The following is a 21,109-nucleotide window of genomic DNA, read 5'->3' on the forward strand; positions in this document are numbered from 1 at the left end:
AGTGTGGATTCTGAGAGCCTTCTCGAACCCGAGTTAGCACCAACAGGGCACTAAAAAGGCATAGACTCAATATTTTTATTAGATTATCTCTCAGCACTACTTTTTCCCAGCAAAAATTGCAGCCCTCTGTTCGTCTCCCTCACTATTCAGCAGAATCATTGGTATCACCAGCCAGAGGAAACAGAGTTCTAGGGATTTAGTGTCTTAACACCACCTAATTAGAGAAGCACATACCTTGCATCCGCAGCCCAGATGATAGCGATGATTCAGTCCTTTACGCTGGGACAGAGTCAGCCGGTCCCACTTCTCATACCAGTTGCACAGGCCAGTGTAAACCTTCCCCTCATACACACGGCCTTGAAAACAGAGACATGGTCACAAGTTAGCACTTCACAGCACGAGTACTTGTCTCGTTTCCTGAGATTGCTAATGCTCTCAATATGTTTGGCTTCACTCACTGCTCAGCAACTGCTTTCTTTTTATTAACTGGTTCAGGGATCTCTGCCCAGCAAGATTACAACACTTCTGTAAGTTAAATGTGTTGTGTCAGCTGCAAGCACCAGCAACATGCAGATGAGTAATGTCGTCAAGCTCCTCGCAACAGAGCAAAGTGAATCAACACCTTCACTAGAAACACTTGGCAACTGCCACATTTCTACCTCCTTGCATCCCCCCACCTCCTCAGCCCACATTTCTTCAGTTCATTCTAAAAAGCATCGCCAAGTAGCCATCAGCTCCCTGTGACAGACATGCCAGCTCAGGTATGAGCTGACAGCTATGGACTGTCACATAGCATATTTGTCACAACATCACTGGGTATAAGAGACACTTCAGGAAAGAGGCAGCAATCTAGGGAGTAAAACATTTCTCAGCATTTAGGAGTATTGAATATCAAAATACTGTTGGCTCTTTTAACGTTTAGGAAGATGCATATAGAGATGTCTACACAGCTGCTCATGTCCTTAGCCAGTGTACGTATAGAACATTTTGATCATGAAAAAGTACGCTGTCTTTTACCTGTAATCAGGTATTGGTATTTGTTGACCTCCAGCTTGACCCCACAAAGACTTTCAGAAGCTTCTGTGTAGATGTACTGAACATGTGGCATTATCTGGAAGCCCCTGTACATCTAGAGAAAGAAGAAAAATGCTTTAAGATATCTTGGAATCACAAGTTTTCACTTTCACAGTATCACCAAGGTTGGAAGAGACCTCATAGATCATCAAGTCCAACCCTTTACCACAGAGCTCAAGGCTAGACCATGGCACCAAGTGCCACATCCAATCCTGCCTTGAACAGCTCCAGGGATGGCGACTCCACCACCTCTCCGGGCAGCCCATTCCAGTGTCCAATGACTCTCTCAGTGAAGAACTTTCTCCTCACCTCAAGCCTAAATTTCCCCTGGTGTAGCTTGAGGCTGTGTCCTCTCATTCTGGTGCTGGCCACCTGAGAGAAGAGAGCAGCCTCCCCCTGGCCACAACCACCCCTCAGGTAGTTGTAGACAGCAATAAGGTCTCCCCTGAGCCTCCTCTTCTCCAGGCTAACCAATCCCAGCTCCCTCAGCCTCTCCTCATAGGGCTGTGCTCAAGGCCTCTCACCAGCCTCGTCGCCCTTCTCTGGACACGCTCAAGCATCTCAATGTCCTTCCTAAACTGAGGGGCCCAGAACTGAACACAGGACTCAAGGTGTGGTCTAACCAGTGCAGAGTACAGGGGCAGGTTCTTTCAAACCTATATTCTGACTGTGGTGGTGAGCAGTGAACTTTTAACGTTTATGTGAGTGAAGGAGTAATGAGACCAGCTGGACTCTGATGGAAGTCTCCTCACCAGATCTGCTGGTAAAGCAGAATACCCACCTGCTAACACACCATCACAATTCAGCACTGGGACCACTTTTCCCCACTCACATTAGTTCCAGTGGCACTGAGCGAGCAAAGTGCCAACACTGCAAGCTCTGCCAACTTCCTGGACATTTCTTTCCCTTATATAGCTCATAATTACAGAGAAATTAAATTAGTTCAGGCTTGGAATCTTTCTCCTTCAGGAGATTTAAACAATTTCTTCCAAAGGAAGGGATTTTTCTTTTACACAATGAGCCTATTTTCCAGTGTTGCTGCTCTAAGAGTTTCAAACCTTTGGCACTTGATCTAAGTCACCAAGCCAGACACCACCTCCTCAAATGCCTGGCATATGTCACTCCTGCTGACTTCAGCAAGGATTTAATGCTTCTCTAACTAAATGAATATATAAATAGAATTCTACCCCATCTCCTAGAATTAGCCTGGTATTGATAGGTACCATAAAGAAAATATCATGCACACAACTCCTCTACACTCCTCCTCCTTCTTCAGAAGCTTTCCAATCGTTCAGTGTAATTGAAATCTGAACCCACAGATACACTGGCAGTTGGATTCAGTCAGAAATTAGCATGTGTCCCTATCTGACCTGACCTTACCACTGCAATCTAGGGAAACTCATGTTCATCTATTAGTAGCATAATGAAGTCCACTCATAGCAACAAAACAACCACTGCACATGTACACTAGACCAAATCAAACACAGCTCTGAAACACTGAGGAGGATTCTTCTGAAAACTTTGTCTTTAGAATTTGGTTATCTTCACAGAATTTCCCAGCCTATCCTTTTCTCTATCAGAGCACTTTAACGTTCATTTGCTCATACTAAAGCAAGGCAAAACATGAAAAAACAAATCTCCATTAATCCCAGAGCTATAGATCCTTGCTGCTCTGTCACGTAAGCTGTGGTATTCTCCCCCATCCAATATTCTATTCAGTAAGTCTCCTGTTATCCCAGAGCATTTCACTACTCCCCCACCTCCTTTAAAAGCCACAGACCTTTTTCTTTCAGAAAGAATGTCTGTTGATTTAATGGATTTTATGCCAGACCCAGATACTGCATCTAAAAAGATGTAAACCTACTACTATTTCTGTAATGCTCAGAGGTCAAAATATCTTCTGGACACCCATGTTATACCTGCCATGCTTTTGTTCTTCTTAGTTATATTACTCCAAATCAGCATAATCTTATATGTATCAGTGTCACAACTCAGTAACAGACCTGCTGTGTACAGCAGAAGACATATGAAAGACTTTGTGTTTTCCATCCTTCCTTCTACACCCAACAAATATATGGGAAAGATTTTTGTTTCCTTTAGTGAGTCATACTGTATTGATAAGAGCCCACAGATTACTTTTGGAATACACCAATTGTCTCTGTGAGTGAGTAAAGTCTTCCAGTGACCATGAAAGAACTGAACCTTGCATACCCTCTACTTTATCCCTGAAATTTTCTCAGTATGGGATGATCTACTTATATTTTTCAGCTGTGCTCAAGATAGCTAGAGATCTAGGCCTCTGGCACAAGCACCTTGTCTGTCCTTCATTTAGTCCTCAGTACACTTTTGCTCCTCATCTGCAGAGCAGTTCTGCCTTGCTTCCCAAGGGTACTCTGAGGAAAACACAGAATACATATCACATGTCCAGACCCTATTCTAGTGGGCGTCACACCAAGAAGCTATAATAACAGTATCTAAGCAGATAAGAGGAGCTAAGGTAACAGCTGGGGCTGCCCAGTCTCTCCAGGCAGTGCATTATCTACTCTGCAGAGAGTTGTATGCTGTGCATATGCAGTACAAGTGACCTGTCACTCAGAGTGCTAAGATCCAAGTAGTGCTGGGCTAATTAAGTACCTGTGCTATAAAGTTTACACGTGCACAGGGGCACTTTGGTCCCTGCTGCAGAAAGGGCTACAAGCCAAACTAATTCCTCTACAAAGCTGCTCAGGCTCTTCCTACGGAACCTTCAAAGCTGTCAGTCCTTGCATCTTCTGCACCATCAGGCTCAACACGACTGCTTTTGAAGTAACTAGTGGTGCTGAAGTGGAGTTTGGTTTTCAGCTTCTGGACCCAATTTCCTGTTCACAGGACCATCAAGTATGCCACTGTCAGGGTCACTGAAGGAAGCACGAGCAGCCTCTCAAAAAGCACTTCAGCTCATCCTTCAAGTGACCTTCTTCAATGCTAGCAACTGTCACACTAATTGACCCAGTGCTGGGGGCAGACAGGGTCTGCCACATACTCTGATGGCTAAAGAAAATTCACCATGACTTTGGGAGGACAAAGATTTGGCAAGGGGGAATGTCCTACAGATGCCTTCTCTGAAAACAAATAAAACACCTTAGGCATTATTTTTGGATACACAAAATATCCTGGAAGTGTTACTAGACCAGTCAGAAGAAAATCCACCACAAAGCTAGCCTCCCTCTTAACTCCTGCCCTCAGAGTCCTCCTGTCACCACAGATGTGTATTTTCAGAAGCATAATGACAGGGAACAAAGTATTAGCAAGTGGCACATGGTGGTGTCTGCTAGTGCCACTCTATTTCCAGCTGTGTCAGCACTCCCCTTAGCAGCCCCCACACTGCCTCAGAAATGCACAGGCAAAACTTGTGATGGTTCCTGTATCACCCTGTGGTACACTGTTCCTCCTCCTCCTCCTCTTCCCATGTGAGATCACAGTAGATATCAAGGTTTGTAACATTCCACTACCTAAAATGCAGGTGCTCCACATGAATTAATCATCCTCTCTGGTCAAATGCCAAGAACAGGCACCTCCAGCACAACTCAGCCCATTCTAAAATAGCTGTCTGCAACTCATGGGCCAGATTACACTTTGACAGTTCCTGTCTCACTCCACTGACAATCAAGAGAGCAGGAAAGACTCAACATCTCATTTTAGTCTGTCTAAAATTAAACTGAATTAATCCCACCCTACTTCTTTCCTCTTTGGACTATCACATTTCACCCCTCAGACTCATTTTACAGATTAGCAACAAACCAAGGAACGTCTCCTTGCTTCTGGCAGCCTGTGCAGAGTGCTGCCATGGTCAGCCAGGACTATTTGTGCACATGGAGTGAAGTATCTTATCTCCTTGTTTCCTTTGCAGCCTCCCAAAATAGGTTTGGGTCGTTCTCAGAATGCACTGCAGGACCACAGAACATGCAGGGGTTAGATCAGTCCTGTGCAGATCCCAACATGTCATCTTGAAATGTTCTTTAATTACTTTAGAAAGCAGTGGGAGGAGGCAGAGGTTGCTCGAAAAAGCACAAGGCCCTTTCAGACAACAAGCCTGAACACTAGAAAGTCTGGCACTGTTCTGTGCCTGTGGGCTGACCTTGTGCTCCAGCCCAGGCCCCAGGCTGGTTTAATGGTGAAATTCAGCAATGTGTTTAGGAGCATTGGCGAGAACAGAATCAGCCACAGCAAACTCAGGAACCCATGTATGAAATACAAAGATTGATTGTTGCATTTTAAGGCTCTCAATGCTTTTCAGAGTGTACTCTGATAGACTAAATGGCTGTTTATTTTTCAACTGCAGGTGCAGACATTTATAGGTGGCCAAAAATCACTGACATGTTAGTTTTATCTTCAGAGCTGTTCCCATGCAGCTGTGCAGAGCCACAGGCCTCCTTAGTTTTCTTTTCATCAGAAGGACAGTCAGCTTTCACTTGGGCAAGTAAGAGAGAGATTTGCTGTATCATTCTGCATCTCCCCCACTGTGAGGAGCTGAATTCCTCTTTAGACTGAAGTCCCCCACTCTGCACAGACTGCAGGGTTTCAAAGAAGACACTTGCTTTGTTTGTTTATCAAGAACTATGTCTCCCGGACATTCCTCTTCTACTGAGCACTTGGACTGCTTCAGGTTCCTTCCTGCCAAAGGTCACAGATAAATGTGTAATGCAACATCTCACCAGCCCACCATCTATGTAGCAGGCATAGAGGCACATGACTGAAGAACACACTATTTCCCCTTCAAAAATCACTCTTGCTTTTGCTGGACAAGTAGCTTCCTAATAAAATGTTGTGGATCTGCTCCTGTACAAAGGCAATTTTCCCTTGTAGTCTCAGCATGAGGACATGATAAATTCCTGCAGTATCTGCTGTAAGCACCCTGGACTTGTAATGGAGAATAACCCAATGAAAACAGCCAGGACAGGCTCAGGCACCTTATTTAATGCTTAACATAGAAACATAGAATCAACCAGGTTGGAAGAGACCTCCAAGATCATCCAGCCCTTTCCAGTCACGATGGTGTTTACTGGCTAAAAAACTGGTCGCTGCTCTACTCAACATGCTCACCTTGTCTGGGCTTATGTTCCCCTGAGTACCAACAGACCCACAGAACCTTTTCTGTTTGGAGCAGAGACACTGCTGCAAGCTCCCAGGTCAGGAGGAATGCTTAAAGCTGTTCCAGAGATCTAGCACTGCAGCTCACAGTGGGTAAGCAACATCATTAGTTAGGAGAGAGGGTAGGGTTACAGTTAGTAAAGGGTGGTGAGTAATTTTGGGGACTACTGTTATTCTAGATCATGAACAGGTTCTGTTCATGGTCATATGTTAGACAGGAAGCACAAAACTTTCAGAACTGAGTAGAAAGGGAAAAGTAGGTGTCTTGGAAAGACCTGGGTGAAATCAGAAAAACAGAAATTGAAGCCACTGGGGCATGTAGGTATTGAGTAGTTTTGTGAAGTGCAGTACACTTGCTGAGCTGAAGAGTGGCAAAACTGGATGTGAAGAGAGCTGCAAGCCTGACAACTGTCAAAGAAAAATAACATTGAGAAGTGCAGCATTGTCTCACTGCTGCCAACTTCATTGGTTGCCCTTTTTTTTTTTTTACAAATATAACTTAATTTTTTTTCTTTGAATTTTAAAAGCTATTTTATTATATCAACGAGATTAAGCCCAGCACCTCATGCCCTCTTACTCGGAGTGCAAGCATTCCACTCCAGTGGAAGAGCCATGCCAGGCCCAGATTTGGCTCTGTGTGTGGTTTTGCGACAGCTTATGAAACAGGCTTTGCGTCTCCTCCTCCCAGCTTTCGTGCTCGACTATAAACTGCCTTATAAAGAGAGTTACTGTTACAAGGCAGGCAAATGACTGGTTCTTTTCTGAACTTTTACTTTGTCTAATATGTTTCAGATTTCTGCAGTCTCTGCCAAGCTTTTCCATTCCCTTTCTTTTTTCTTTTCTTTTCTTTTTTTGTTAAAGACATAAACCAGTCTTATGACTGGAATGGCATAGCCAAGAAAAACAATCTAGGGCTGATTTTTAGCATTACATAACAAAGGGTTAGTTTAAGGAAAAAAAAAGGCAGCAGGTTGAGTGCAGTTTGTGCAGCAAAGAAGTAGAGCTCTGAAGACAGGAACCAGAGAAACGAGACAACCGATGTAGGGGATCTACCTCTTTCCACCTTTGTGTTAGTACGTAACAGCTCTTCCAAGCTAGTGATATTTGAAAGCTACAGTGTTTCATTTAGCTTTATATAAAGACTTCACTGTATAAGTTTCATTTTTTTTTCTGTACATGGAAAAAAATGTCATAATTCTAACTGGTGGTCACAAAGAATGCAAGGAAAGAGGAGATGAAAGACCACTCTCTCAAGGCTGGCAGACCCCCTACCAGGACCACATCTTGAATTTAATGGAAGTGCTGCATGGAAAAGCTTGCATTTTCACAGCCTAACACTAGATGTTGAACACAAACAGAACTCCAGTATCTAGAGAAGCCCATCTGGCATTTTTTACTACCAGAAATTTTAAAAATAAAGGAAGAATTGAGGTATTCAGCACTGTATGTCTGGAGCAACACCTTTCTGCTCCTTTTTCCTCCCCAGGCAAATCTCTACCAATTCCTGGTTACCTTTCATTCTGGCTGATCAGTGCAGCTGAGGTGCTATTAGTCTATGCACACACACACACTCCATTTGTTATTGCACATTAATTAGAATCACATTCCCACATCTGCAAGCCTCTGTGAAACGTCTGCAAACGTACCTTCATCTGCTTGACTGTGTATCGCATGGTTCCAAACGGCCCATCTTTCATCAGCTTCTTCCCCACAACTTTAGCTCGGATCACTGTCAGGAAAGAGGGAAAACACAACAGACTGTAAACAACTTTATGCAACATTTAGGTGACACTCTCCTCTTCAAAAAAAAACCCAAAAAACTTCTGTGAAATAAAGCAGAGCTCCAGGGTAACCTTCTTTTCAATTCACACTAAATCTCACACCTAAGAAAGGCATGTAAAAATGGGATGCCAAAGCAAGCATTTATTTAGAGGAAATCCAGTTCTGTGCAAAGAATAACAACAAGCACTATTTATGCTGAAATCTCATTAAAAATCTGCAAAGCAGACTACAGTAGGGTCCAAGACAGGTTAAAACCTTTGTACCATGCCACTGGCATGACTTTTGTATCTAACAACTTAGCTATCAACATACAGAATGGTGCTCAACAGGCTACTGCTTTCAAATTGTTCCTTGGGTATCCAGTGTATAGCTTCTGTTTCCCAATAACCACAGCAATACAGTACAGCACACTGGAATATTCCATATCACAGCTGTCCCCTTGCAGACACCACAAAACTCCCAACAAATGGCAACCTTAAACAAACAGCTACTGTGCAAAACCAGATTGTTCAGCAATCGTCAAATCCACAGTGAAAGCTGCCAGGCTAGCCAGAAACCACCTGGGTGACAAAGTAAAGTTGACCCACCAGACCTTACATACACTGCTCTTTATTTCTTTCTGAATACTTAAGAGCAGCGTGCATGTATCTTTCGGCCTGACACAGACACCTCAACACCACAGCAACACCAAATGAGTCCAACTCATTATAGATAAGGATTTTGAGATCCCTCATCTAGATCTAATGAGTAGTTTACAGTCAGTACTTAAGAGTTTTCTTGCTCACCTACTTTTGGGGCACTGCACAAAGCCCCCTATTATTCCATCAATCATCTTCCAGAAAGGTCTGCAGTCACCTGCTTGTCTCAGTAGACAAGCAAAGCTCAGTGACAGGGCAGACATTATTCAGTTAAAATCCACTCTCCTACAGCAATTCTATCACATTATCAAGCACCAAAAGGGGCTTACATTTTACAAGAACTACAGAAAATAAGATTGGAGAACAACAATTCTGGGAATAAGGATCACTGTTAGAAAACCCTGTACCCCAAACAATGCTGGTACAAACAACAGGACCAAAATAAAAAGAAGGAATTTGAAATTCCATCAATCAAAACTACAATATAACTGTGTAAAACTTAGCTTCCCATTACAAGGGCTACAAAAATTATTCCAGTAGAAGGAAGGCAACGTATTCATAACACAACTGACAATATATAGTTTACATAAATGCCTCAGATGGAGGAACAGAGGACATCAGCTACTTCTGCATAAAGCCTGTACCAGTACACCATTGCAAACAATGCACATCTGCTGAATATATGGCCCAATGGCTCCAGACTACTGAAATCCAGCAACTAAAATGGACCACATACATAATTTCCTCTGGGACTGTGAAAGCCTTGCTTGTAACCCACTGCACAAGACAGAGGTACTGCTTCTGCTTTCACAGCAGTCTTCTGTAGCATCTGTGTTTGCAGAGTGTATCATATAAATGCATTACAGCAACAACGTTTAGGGATCCATTTTGCCAGGTACATAAAACATTCAACAGGCACTTTGCTGGTTCTTAGCTCATGTATGCTTCAGATGCTGAAAGAAGTGGGGGAAAGAGGCAGCTAATTTTTTGTTCACTACCTAGACCAAAATTAGTAAGGTGAAAACCTTGTCCCAGATTTCCAAATAATCTGAAGAACAGGCTTAAAGAAAGAGACAGGTCTGGTTATATACATCAGCTCCTGGAGCTTTTTCCACAAGGATGGTGTGAAATGCAGACAAACTCATTCTGCTCTGGTCTATACCCTATGCTTCAGCCAGACTTGCCAAATAAATTTTAAACCTAGGTAAGACAGTCCTGCTGGCTTCAATTCAAAGGACCAACAAAACTTTCATTCATTGAGTGTAAAGCTTCAGGTTTTTTTTTAAGCTTCTATTAGCCAATGGAAGTTAAGCGGGAAGTAAGCGCCAGCGTAATCGTATTACTTCTATTTAACAGGTTGTTCAGACCTTGAAGGAAGAGCCTTGAGGACTAAACTCTTCCATTTGTTCCCCCAGCCACCACAACCAACAGCACAGTTACCAAAAAAAACCAGACTACCTAAGGGTCAATAAGAAACAACTTAAGAATTCCTCAATTCCAGGGCCCTTCGCTAATGCTGTAGTCTAAACCACAGTGTCAAAAGGCTTGTCTTCATCTATTGCTTATCTGATACACTGACACATGTGGATTGCCCAATAGATTTGGTTGATTTCAGATGTGTTATCTTATTGGAAATTGTAAGAAATATACTAAAAGGTAGTGATGCAAAACACCAGAGGTTCCAAAGCAGAGCACAGCTTCAAAGATGTCAGGCACCTCCCTAAAATCTAAAAGACCCTTTTCTTTGTGTGCTCTACTGCTAGCTTGGCAGCCCTTTCACTTCTAGTTAGAGTAGCACAGCCACTTCAGAAAGAAACCAACCTTGATTTATGGACTAATCAACAGCTTCACCACAGGACTGAAGACTCCAAAAGCACATCTTTGCTAGCACATGAAAGTAACCTAATTTCACCTAGAGCTATTCTTGCAGGCAGGTGGAAGGATCTGTATTTATTCTCAGCAAAATTAGAGAACAACAACTGTCCTGGTAAATTCACCTAGTAAAAAACATGGGAGACTACAGTGTGGGCTGTCACTTCAAGCTTTCTCTAAACATGCTGAGTCCTCTGTATCATAAAGAAGTTGCTTTTATCTCCCAGAGAGTAACTTTTCTAGATAAGTTCCTGTCTTTTTAGTAAAGGAAGAAACTAACACAGGACGTACCCTGCCTCAATTTTCCCATATTAAAGGAAAAGTCAGGCTGCTAGCCAAGATACAGAGGATACTCTAAGTGAAGTCTACCTCCTGTATTTTCTGAGACTTAGATTCCCACCTCCTGAGGATTAGATGCATCTGGTGTACCGGAGAAAAATGCTGGATGCATAGAACTGTTCAGAGGTTGCTTTTTCACATTCAGCTTCATCACTCTAGGCCTCCATACAAGAGCCACTTAGCAGTCTGCCCAGAACACAGCTCCAAGCTGCAGATCTGCAGCCACACATTTCCCAGTTCCTACCTTTGCTTCTTTTAACTGTCACTCACCAGTTGTACTACTGGACCACTCTTCATATCTAGTCTGAAGATAAAGAACATTGTTCCTAAGTAGGGGTCACGTATACCTACTAGAGAAATTGTTCACCCTCTGCAAAGTATCAGAAATGGATAGCATTTCTGCTGCAAATTCACTCTGTGTTAACAAAGTCATCTGTTGACTTCTGAGGACTCCTATTGCTAAAGCAGAACGAGGCAAAAGGTGCTGTGACTGCTCCCCTGAACTCCTTCCTTCTCCCTGAAGCTCTATTACAGTCCTGCTATTACTGATGGGAAACTTTATCCCACACAAGTGGTCACCAAAATAGCTGCATATTTTTAAACCACAATTCCTTTGAAGTATTGCCTATGAAAATACTCCAAGATGAATGTTTCTCAGTACTTTGGGGTTTCACGTCAGGCCACTATGTGGGACTGGAGCAGTTGGCAAGGTCTCATGAGTGATTTGTAATTATTTATGAAAAGTTAAATTAGAAGAAGATATAAATCTTCAGGAGATAAGCACGACAGCCATACCATGCTTCAGAGAGAACAGCAAGGTACTTACAAATAATTCATTTGATTCTTTTCCCTTTGGTCCTGTCCCCATCCCATCACCCCCCCCAAACAGACTTAGTGCTTAGGAAAGCAGAGATGGCTCAGATTTGCCACAAGACTAGTATAGCACAAGGTTTTCACTAGCATCTCGAGTGTGGTGCAACTGTTTGCACATGCATGGACACACACAAATTTGCACTTCCATCTTTTCCAGGTGCCACTGGATGAGGTCTTACAAAGGCAAGCAAATCAGTACAGGCACAAGAGAAGAAGGTCCTATATGTACCTGTATTTGTCCTAATGCATACATATATAACTCAAGTACTCTTTATCTTCAGCCCTTGGCCCTGTGTGTAGTTTCATTAAGTATTCATAAAAATAGGCCTAAGGTAAGACACAGGAGTAGAAGAGGATGCTGGCTTTATAGCTCAGACAGCAGAAGAGTGAGGCAAGGAGTAAACAAACCAGCAATGACCAGTGTGAGGGAAGTGGACACGTGGGATTACAGTAAGAATTTGCCGAGCTGGAAAAACAAGGTGAAGAGACTTGTAGTTACCAAGTCACTGCATCCAGGAACACAGCCGCACGAGTAGCAGCTTTTTCCCAGCTGAACGGCAAAGGTCCTAGCTCAGCCCAGCCTGTGTCCTTTATGGGAGCCAGCCGCTAGATGGCGACACCATCACAAATCTCACCTGCCGATAACCAGAGGGCAGCGGTACATGCCGAAGCCAACACCACTAATCCCAGTGGCACGGCCAACTGCACCACGAGGACCAGATGCTTCCGTGCAAGTGGGCTGGCTGCCATCCACGAACAGCATGCTAAGTGGAGGCATAACCCCTGTAGGGACCAGCATTTGCTCCAAAGCCATTTCCCTGAGGACACATTATCGTGAGTGGCTGAGAGCAGCAAGTGCTACACTCCTCATTGTTTCAAGGATTTATTTCACTGATGTGCTACAAAAGTGCTTTTAAGTGAGAAATTTGGCTGAGATATATACTCACTGTATGTAAGTGAAGGATATGGGGGATTCATGTTGTTTACTAACGGGGGCAGAGAGGACAAATTATTGGCCTGGTCCATTCTTTGACATCCAAATAGCAGCAAAATACACATGGGGAGCAGCAACATGATCAGGAAGCTAAAGAAGGGCTTCTTCTATCCTGAGGCTGCTAACTGCAGCAAGAACTGGACAGCAAAACCAACCCCCACTAGAACGGTGCCTTTAGAAACGCTGCCTTGACACTAACCATGGGACATGCCAAGGATGGCTGACATTTTACTCATCTAAGGACTATACAAGGGCTCACTTCCAAGGGCAGCTTACTTTTTACCAACTTTGCTAGCAGCACTCTCTCCTTCAGCCTATCTCACGAACACTTCCCATGCTGGTACACACCAGAGGGCCCACATCACATAGGGCTAAGGTAGCTGTTATATTCAAGACTCCTGAGCATACCCAGCACACCACCGAGGTACTCTTCTGGCATTTACAGGGGCATCTCCTAACCTGGTCAAGGCGAGCTGCTTTTATGCACAGGTTTTCAAGCACTGGTGCAAATGGTGCTAGAAAAAAAGACATAACCGCAGTGTCTCTCATCTTCACCCTCATGAGCCACATTCCTTTTCCCACTTCCCTAGCTGATTCATTATCCATTATTAGCAATGCTCTTGGCATCTCTGAAAACAGAGGGCCATAACTACAAGTGGATTGCATCCTCTGGACTAGAGGTTTGGCCCAGCTAATGCAGCCCCTTGGAAAGCTCTATTAAATTGCCTGGTGGCTGCAGGTTTGTACGAGCAGCAAGTGAGCGGGGCTTGCTTTGGAAGGGGCACAAGAAACAGCCTCTAATCCATTGCCCCACTTTCAGAGCAAAGCAAAACAGGAAGGAAAATGCTGACGACAGCAAGGGATTCACAAACAGGGTAAAACACAGATACAAGTCTCCAACCTGCTCATGATCTGTCAGCACCAAAAGTCACTTCCACTTACATAACCAAATTATTAGAGTATTTCATTTGAAAGCCTCATGCAAAGCACAGTAAGGCTGAAAAAAACATGTGAGCTTTCTCTTGCCCTATTCTATCATGACCTCCAGCTAAAGCCACATGATCTTTGTCTTGCAAGGAGTCAAACACAGCTGTGCTATTACAGAGAATCTCACCAAGAAAGCAAAAATGATGGTGAGGCAAGAAGTTCACTGCTACCTTACTTCATCTCCTTACCCCCAACAACAGGCTAGTTTCTGTTACTGGCAGTCCAAATCTTGACCTCTTGCTCCTCAGAACACTTTCATAAAGGTCACCTTCTTGGTGCCCATCAGCTCTACCAGTCAGTTGCCACACAAACATCACAGTGGGAAGGCTTTGTGTTTACTCCAGCAAGGCTGTTAGAACCTAGTGACTAAAAATGAAAGTCTAAATAGAAACAAGGCAGCAAGACACCCAGGTATCTTTTATTCACATTTTCTATCTAGAACGATGACATTTACTTTTGGACTTTGTTTTACCTGTCCAAAACCCATTCCTTGTCTGTGGTTTAACAAAGCTGTTTGAAAAAAAAATGGAAAGCAATTAAAAGGCTTCACTTAGGCCCAAGCTGTCTACAGCAGATTGTAACTGCACTTGCTAAAGTTTCATCAGATCTCCCATTCCTGCAGATTTCCTTGCCACTGAGAGGTCTGCACATCACACTGCACTGCTTGTTTTCCAGCACTGCACAGCAAGTTGTGATACAGCTCTTTCATACAAAACTATGATTGCATCAGACCTCCCATCACTTCAAAAATTAATTTAAAAAATGCAATCCTCTCAGCAAAACCACAAATTAAAGACATAAGATTGCACAAGACACAGAAATTGGTTTGGGCTTGGCATTTCACCTGCAGCTTATTAACTGGATAATTGTTTTCTGATGGCAGCAGGAGCAAGCACTTTTCTCCCACCCCACATGATGTTTCTCACCCTATGGAAGTCAAAACTCCATTTGAAACATTTTAGAATCAGAGAGAAATGAAAGGTCTCAGTCAGGTAATAAACTCTAAATTCTCTCCCAACCATTTCATTCAAGTTCCCATACACAATTTGGTTGAAGACTCTTCAGCCCAGCACTGTCCCTGTACCTAACTCCTGATGTTGACTCTAGTGCTTTGCCATCCTACACAGACAGTCTGTTGGAGGATGGAGGGAAAAGACTAACAGAAGGAGGATCTAAAATGCATTCATATGCATTTTCACATCCATGTGTAAATAGTATGTTTCATGCTAAGGAAAACTAACTTCAGGAAATACCTTGTAATAAACAGAGAATCTAAAGGAAGAAAAAAAATTAAGTCTATTGTTACAAGCAATTACACCTACTTAAACTCAGGGAAGCCCATTACAAGAAGGATGTGGACCTGCTGGAGCGTGCCCAGAGAAGGGCCAGTGGGTTGATCAGAGGGCTGGATCACCTTTCCTACGAGGACAGACTGAGGGAGTTGGGGCTGTTCAGTCTGGAGAAGAGAAGACTCCAAGATGACCTTATTGTGGCCGTTCAGTATCTGAAGGGGGCCTACAAAAAAGCTGGGGAAGGACTTTTCAGGATATCAGGGAGTGACAGGACTAGGGGGAATGGAGCAAAGCTGGAGATGGGTAGGTTCAGGCTGGACATGAGGAGGAAGTTCCTCAGCATGAGAGTGGTGAGAGCCTGGAATGGGTTACCCAGGGAGGTGGTTGAGGCCCCATTCCTGGAGGTGTTTAAGGCCAAGCTGGATGGGGCTCTGGCCAGCCTGATCTAGGGTAGGGTGTCCCTGCCCATGGCAGGGGAGTTGGAACTAGATGATCCTTGTGGTCCCTTCCAACCCTGACTGATTCTATGATGCTAAGTAGGCCAAGAGATTAGCTAGAACAGCCATAGACGGGTTGAGTCACAGGAGATCACACCACTAAATTAGTCTCACAGCTTGCACCAACAAACCATTCTAGGTTTGCTACAGATATAAGCAAGCAGAAGCTCTGCAGACTACATAATAAGTCCTCTGGTAAAATAAAAGAAACCCAATGCCATTCCTGCCAGCTAACCATTTCTGGCAGGCTTTTTTCCCCCCACCTAAGTAATTTTTAGTTAGTTAGTGAAAGTTCAATTCAGGCTAAAGGTATGTTTCAGTGTGAAAGAATGAAAAGTGATTCAAGTGGAGGATGGGCAAGGGAGTTCCTCATGAACAGAATGCACCTAAGGGACGTTTTCAGCAGAGTGCATTTTGCCCAGCAACTGCCAAAGAACAAACTGCTTTCTGCCAGGGTTAGCAGTGTTGGAAAGATGGTTGTCAAAATCAACACATAAAAGCACTTCCAAAGCCAGCTTACAACAGTGGATAAAAATAACAAGCACATGATTCAAAGTTGGTCAGACAATGCTCAGCTCAAAACACCTTTTTCATTTTCTTTTGGACTATATGAGATTTGTGCAACAAGATTTAAAGCCTGGATGAGGCACTTAGTGCCATGGTCTAGTTGACTGCATAGGGCTGAGTGATAGATTGGACTGGATGATCTTGGAGGTCTCTTCCAAGCTGGTTTAGTCTATGATTCTCTTCAAGATGGAGAAGAGAAGTGAAGGATTGTGCAAAATGAATAATCTGTATTATTTTTGATATCCAGTTGATGTCTGTTAATAACTATGAAAACTGTTTATTAACACTGAAACTCGCCAGAAACTTATTCACAGGTTCAAAAAGCAACACACAGGTTGGAAATTTATACATGCAGGGCACAGGAAAACTAGAGTACTTAGTTCTTAAAGTGGCAAAATCAAATATTATGTATACTGGAAGAGGCTTTTAAGTATTTACTCACGGAATTATAAATCAGACAGTACCCAAAGCATGTGGAAGTCTGTCCAATTGGCCACTGAGACTTGATTTCTCCCAGGCTTCTGTTGAAAGGAGGTCAACAATCTCTGACCTTGCCCCCAGCTCCTCTGGACGATCTGTGTATCTCCAGGACTTGTAGTCTTAGCAGGAAGACTTTCAGGTGCAAGCAGGATGTTTTGAGGTGTGCACGACCTCAGCACAGTGTCACGGTGGGGGCTATGCAAGGCAGCTGCATGCAGGCATTTGGAGCCTGTTCCTGGTAAGCTCTCCAGGTAAATTTGGGATGCAAAAATGAGGCGGCAGCAGCCTCGTGCTACCTGCTCATGCCTTTATCAATATCCAGACCACGACTAGTGGGGCACTGGACATAGGTTAGTCAATCGGAATGGCACTTTGCCAGGCCTCACCACATCAGGCAAAGCCAGGGCTTGTGCCCTCCCCTCCCGAGGTTGCTTCCCCAGCACAAAAGGAGGGGGGCAGGCAAACATGTCTGGGCATGGATAAGCCCATGTTTGTCCCATCAGGCCTACCACCACAAGTACTTCTAGACCCAGTATATATAGGACAAGCGGAAGCCAAGCTGAGAAAGACAAGGCTCTAGTTTATCATTGCTCTTTGGAATCGTTTGAAAGAGCCACAAGTCTAAGCATTCCACTTGGGAGACTACAGCAGAGCTGAAGTGAGATCAGTTAGAGGCAAATGGAAACCATATGCAATTTTAATGAAACAAGGAGCTGGTGCACATGACTTACTGCTGCAGGAGCATTTACTGCCTGAAAGGAATGTGCATCTGGCATTGATCATTCCCCAAACCATCAAGTGAGCAGCACCATGGCAAGAAAATTGGAGCATAAGATGGAGAGATCAATCGCCTAAAGAAGTACAATTAGGGGAGCAGCCTCTGCAAGGAGAAAAGACATCCTTTGGCTGTGATTTTGTGATACAGTTGCAAGTGAGGCTGATGTCCCATATCCATAGATTATGATGATAAGCTATGAGAACAAGCAAACTGATTAAAATGCATCAAGTCACATTTCAAGGAATCTACTACAATTGCAGAAATCCCACCCTGATTCACATTTGTTTTTTGAGGTCATGGGCACCAATTACAGAATAAAGCCCTGTTGACCCTGAGCAAGGGTAATATACGGTTCTCACGTGACGTCTGTCCCTGCAAGCATTCAAATGATGCATGTGCAAAAGCAACATCAAAATGGGCATACAATGAGGAGATCTGAGGCTGAAGAGGCAGTGCAGGCATACCCTTTTTTTTTTTTTTTTTTTTTTCTCTCCTTTCTGACTGCAAATTACCCAAGAAGCTTCCATTTTGCTGAGAAAAGTCCTTGGCCTGTAAAGCTGTAGATAAGTTGCTCTACTTGGATATGGTCATTCCCTCTGCAAACTGTGGTGCTGCAGCTCGATAGTGGTTTTATTCTGAGAAGCAGATACCTTCACCAAGCAGCCATGAGAACCACAGAATCATTGAGGCTGGAAAAGACCTCTGAATGCTCATATACACTACAAGAGGAAGCAGGGAAAGGAGGAGGTAAAGATGCTCCAATTCAGCACTCAACCATATATACAGCATACGTCCATGGCTTGATCATGGTAAATGCTGCATCACATTTCACAGAAGACTGAGACATCTGCAAATCCAGGTACACAGAACTGGCATGCCTTTACTCCTTACTGCTAGATTTCCTCTGTGGGATAGCCAACACTAGTAAGTATAATAAATTCATCACTGTATTTTTCAAAGAGGCAGTAGAAAATTCTTCAGCCTGTTTATTAGTCTTAATACACCATGCAATTCATGAGCACACCAACAGCTCACATCCAAAAGGTCCAACCAGAGGAGGAGGAGGAAGGAGGGTCCTGCTAAAAAGAGAACATCTGAAAGCAATTTCCTTCTGTACATTAGAAATAGGGCAGTTCTGACAGCCCATGTAAACCTTTCAAAACAGGGAGTATCAAAAGCCACAGGCCTGGACACTCCCTGCTTCAGCAACTTATTTTAGAGGACTCTCCTTGCTTCAGCACCTCACCCAGCTGGGACAAGTGCCAGCATTCTTCAAAGAAGCTGCACTCCACTGATCACATGGTTTACACTCAAATTTGCACGTAGGAGCTAGAGAGGAAGAGCTGTCTGGGAACATGTATAGATTTCATGGGTACTGGGTGGGCCTGCAAATTCCTTCCTGCATTAGAAAACTTGCATTCAACTGATAGGCTAAGCAGCTGTCCACACCAAATTGGTATACATATATAACTAGGTCAGGCCTATATGTGCTGTACCTATCCACACTGGACCAGATAGGACATAGTATTAGGCATGCCAGACCCTGGAATTAAACCTACATTCAACCAGCTTCTTCTGTGAGAAGCCAGTACTTTGCCCATCACTCCTGAAGCATTACAAATCATTCAAAAGCTAACAGCCTCTGCAGACTGCTCACATACAGTGGACATCTTCATGACACAGTTCTGGTTTACCATCATGCATAAGGAACTTACTAATTGCCCATTTTATTGATGTCTCCTATGTAGCCACAGTCATTAATACTATGTAGCTGAGGTTAGCTATGTGAAGAATTTACTCTGAGTACCATGTAAAGACATAGGTGTAGTGCTCAGATTCTGATTCAGTGTTCATGTTCCCCAAAGACTCCATGAGTCTTGCATCAGCTTTATGAACCATAGTTTCTAGTCAAACTACAGGTGAAGGTCACTCACACTGACCAATCTGCCCATCTATTCAGAACTTTCCAGGTTGCCATGTAGTGCCCTGTAATAAACTTGTTCCAAGACATCATCCTTCATTTCGAACCTTCAAAGGACTCTCAAAGACTAGAAGTGGGAGTAAGGTAAAAAGTATGAAGAGCATGATACAAGGCAGCTCATGAAATAGGTGATGAGATGTCATAGCTTAACCCAGCAGGCAGCTAAACACCACACAGCTGCTCACTCACTCCCGAACATCCCCAGTGGGATGCAGAGAGCATTGGAGGGGGGAAAAAATCATGAGTTGAGACAAAAACAATTTAATAGGACAGGAAAAAAATATATTATCAAATAATTAGAATATACAAACCAAGTTTTATGCAATTCAATTGCTCACCACCCACCAACAAATCATAGAATCAACCAGGTTGGAAGAGACCTCCAAGATCATCCAGTCCAACCTAGCACCCAGCCCTAGCCAATCAACCAGACCATGGCACTAAGTGCCTCATCCAGGCTTTTCTTGAACACCTCCAGGGACGGTGACTCCACCACCTCCCTGGGCAGCCCATTCCAATGCCAATCACTCTCTCTGGGAAGAACTTCCTCCTAACACCCAACCTATACTTTCCCCGGCACAATTTGAGACTGTGTCCCCTTGTTCTATTGCTGCTTGCCTGGGAGAAGAGGCCACCCCTCACCTGGCTACAGCCTCCCTTCAGGTAGTTGTAGACAGCAATGAGGTCACCCCTGAGCCTCCTCTTCTCCAGGCTAAACATCCCCAGCTCCCTCAGCCTCTCCTCACAGGGTTTGTGTTCCAGGCCTGCACAGACAGTTCATGAGTAACAGCCCCCAAGCCAGATTTCACCCTAGTTCATATACTAAGCATGATGTTGCATGGTACGGAATATCCCCCCTTTGGACAGTTTGGATCAGCTGTCTTTGTGGGATATCCTGAGAACTGGGAGGAGACACAGCAATCTACTCACTGAGAGTGGTACCAGATGCTGAAAAGTCCCCAAGTGTGAATATTGCTTAACAACAGCTGTGTGTTACCGACATTCTCATTCTAAATCCCAAACACAGCACTATACCAGCTACTAAGAAGATAACTAACTCTATCCTAGCCAAAAACAGGACATGAGAGGACCTGGGAGTCCAAGAACAACTATGAGTGACAATTCTTTACACAAGTAACAGAAATATTGCACACTGTACATCATCTGGCTCTGAAGACACAGGATTTTCCCTCTGCAATGACACAGAGCACTGACAGCAGAAAGGGTAGGCAGACACCAGCCAGTTACCATTGTTCTTCAAAAAAGATTCTCAGACTCTGTCCTACTGACAGATTAGCCAATGTTGCTTCATAAAAACTTCACTGGAGAGAGAAACAGTATCACCATCTTGTTACCATTTTATTACATAAACTTCCTTCATACAAACTTTTCCTCAGAATCTCAGGGTCATCAGCAGCACCAGAAGCCATAATCAGAAGAGTTTCCAGAAGTTGTGTCATTATTTCAATGTTCATCTTCATCCTGCTGCTCCCAATGAAGTATATTAATTAGGACCCTTAGCTAGACTTCTGTAATCACAGAGAATGCACAAGTTAACTGTGCCTGTCTACCACCAATTGCTGACTTTCTTGTGCACAACAGGCATTTACACAAACCCAAGACCAGCACACACTGCTGTGAGGGAAACCGTTATGACATGCTCACACATCAACAGGACTTAGGTGGTCAGTACCGTTTATTGAAGCTAAGAGTGATGCTTATATAGTGGCTAATACAACGTGTATAATTCTGGCAGGTCATGTAACAGAAATATGGGCTGTCCACACAGAGGCAGAGCTGACCAGCCACCCCTCTTAATACCCTT

General features: G+C 43.7%; 2 protein-coding genes across 9 annotated transcripts in view; one reads left to right on the forward strand and one right to left on the reverse strand.

The window, feature by feature from the left end:
- SYN3 (synapsin III) overlaps positions 1 to 21,109 on the forward strand; it is a 276,823-nt gene that overhangs the window by 142,964 nt on the left and 112,750 nt on the right. The gene's annotated exons all lie outside the window — the stretch shown is intronic.
- TIMP3 (TIMP metallopeptidase inhibitor 3) overlaps positions 1 to 21,109 on the reverse strand; it is a 43,455-nt gene that overhangs the window by 4,966 nt on the left and 17,380 nt on the right. Inside the window, exons 2-4 of the mRNA XM_064155378.1 lie at positions 7,851 to 7,933; positions 1,018 to 1,129; positions 235 to 356 (exon numbers count right to left, since the gene is read on the reverse strand). Coding sequence (XP_064011448.1) covers positions 235 to 356; positions 1,018 to 1,129; positions 7,851 to 7,933 — 317 coding nt within the window. The remainder of the gene's footprint in view (positions 1 to 234; positions 357 to 1,017; positions 1,130 to 7,850; positions 7,934 to 21,109) is intronic.

Source organism: Pogoniulus pusillus, chromosome 15 (genome assembly GCF_015220805.1).
Source record: "Pogoniulus pusillus isolate bPogPus1 chromosome 15, bPogPus1.pri, whole genome shotgun sequence".
In the NCBI taxonomy this organism is placed as follows: domain Eukaryota; kingdom Metazoa; phylum Chordata; class Aves; order Piciformes; family Lybiidae; genus Pogoniulus; species Pogoniulus pusillus.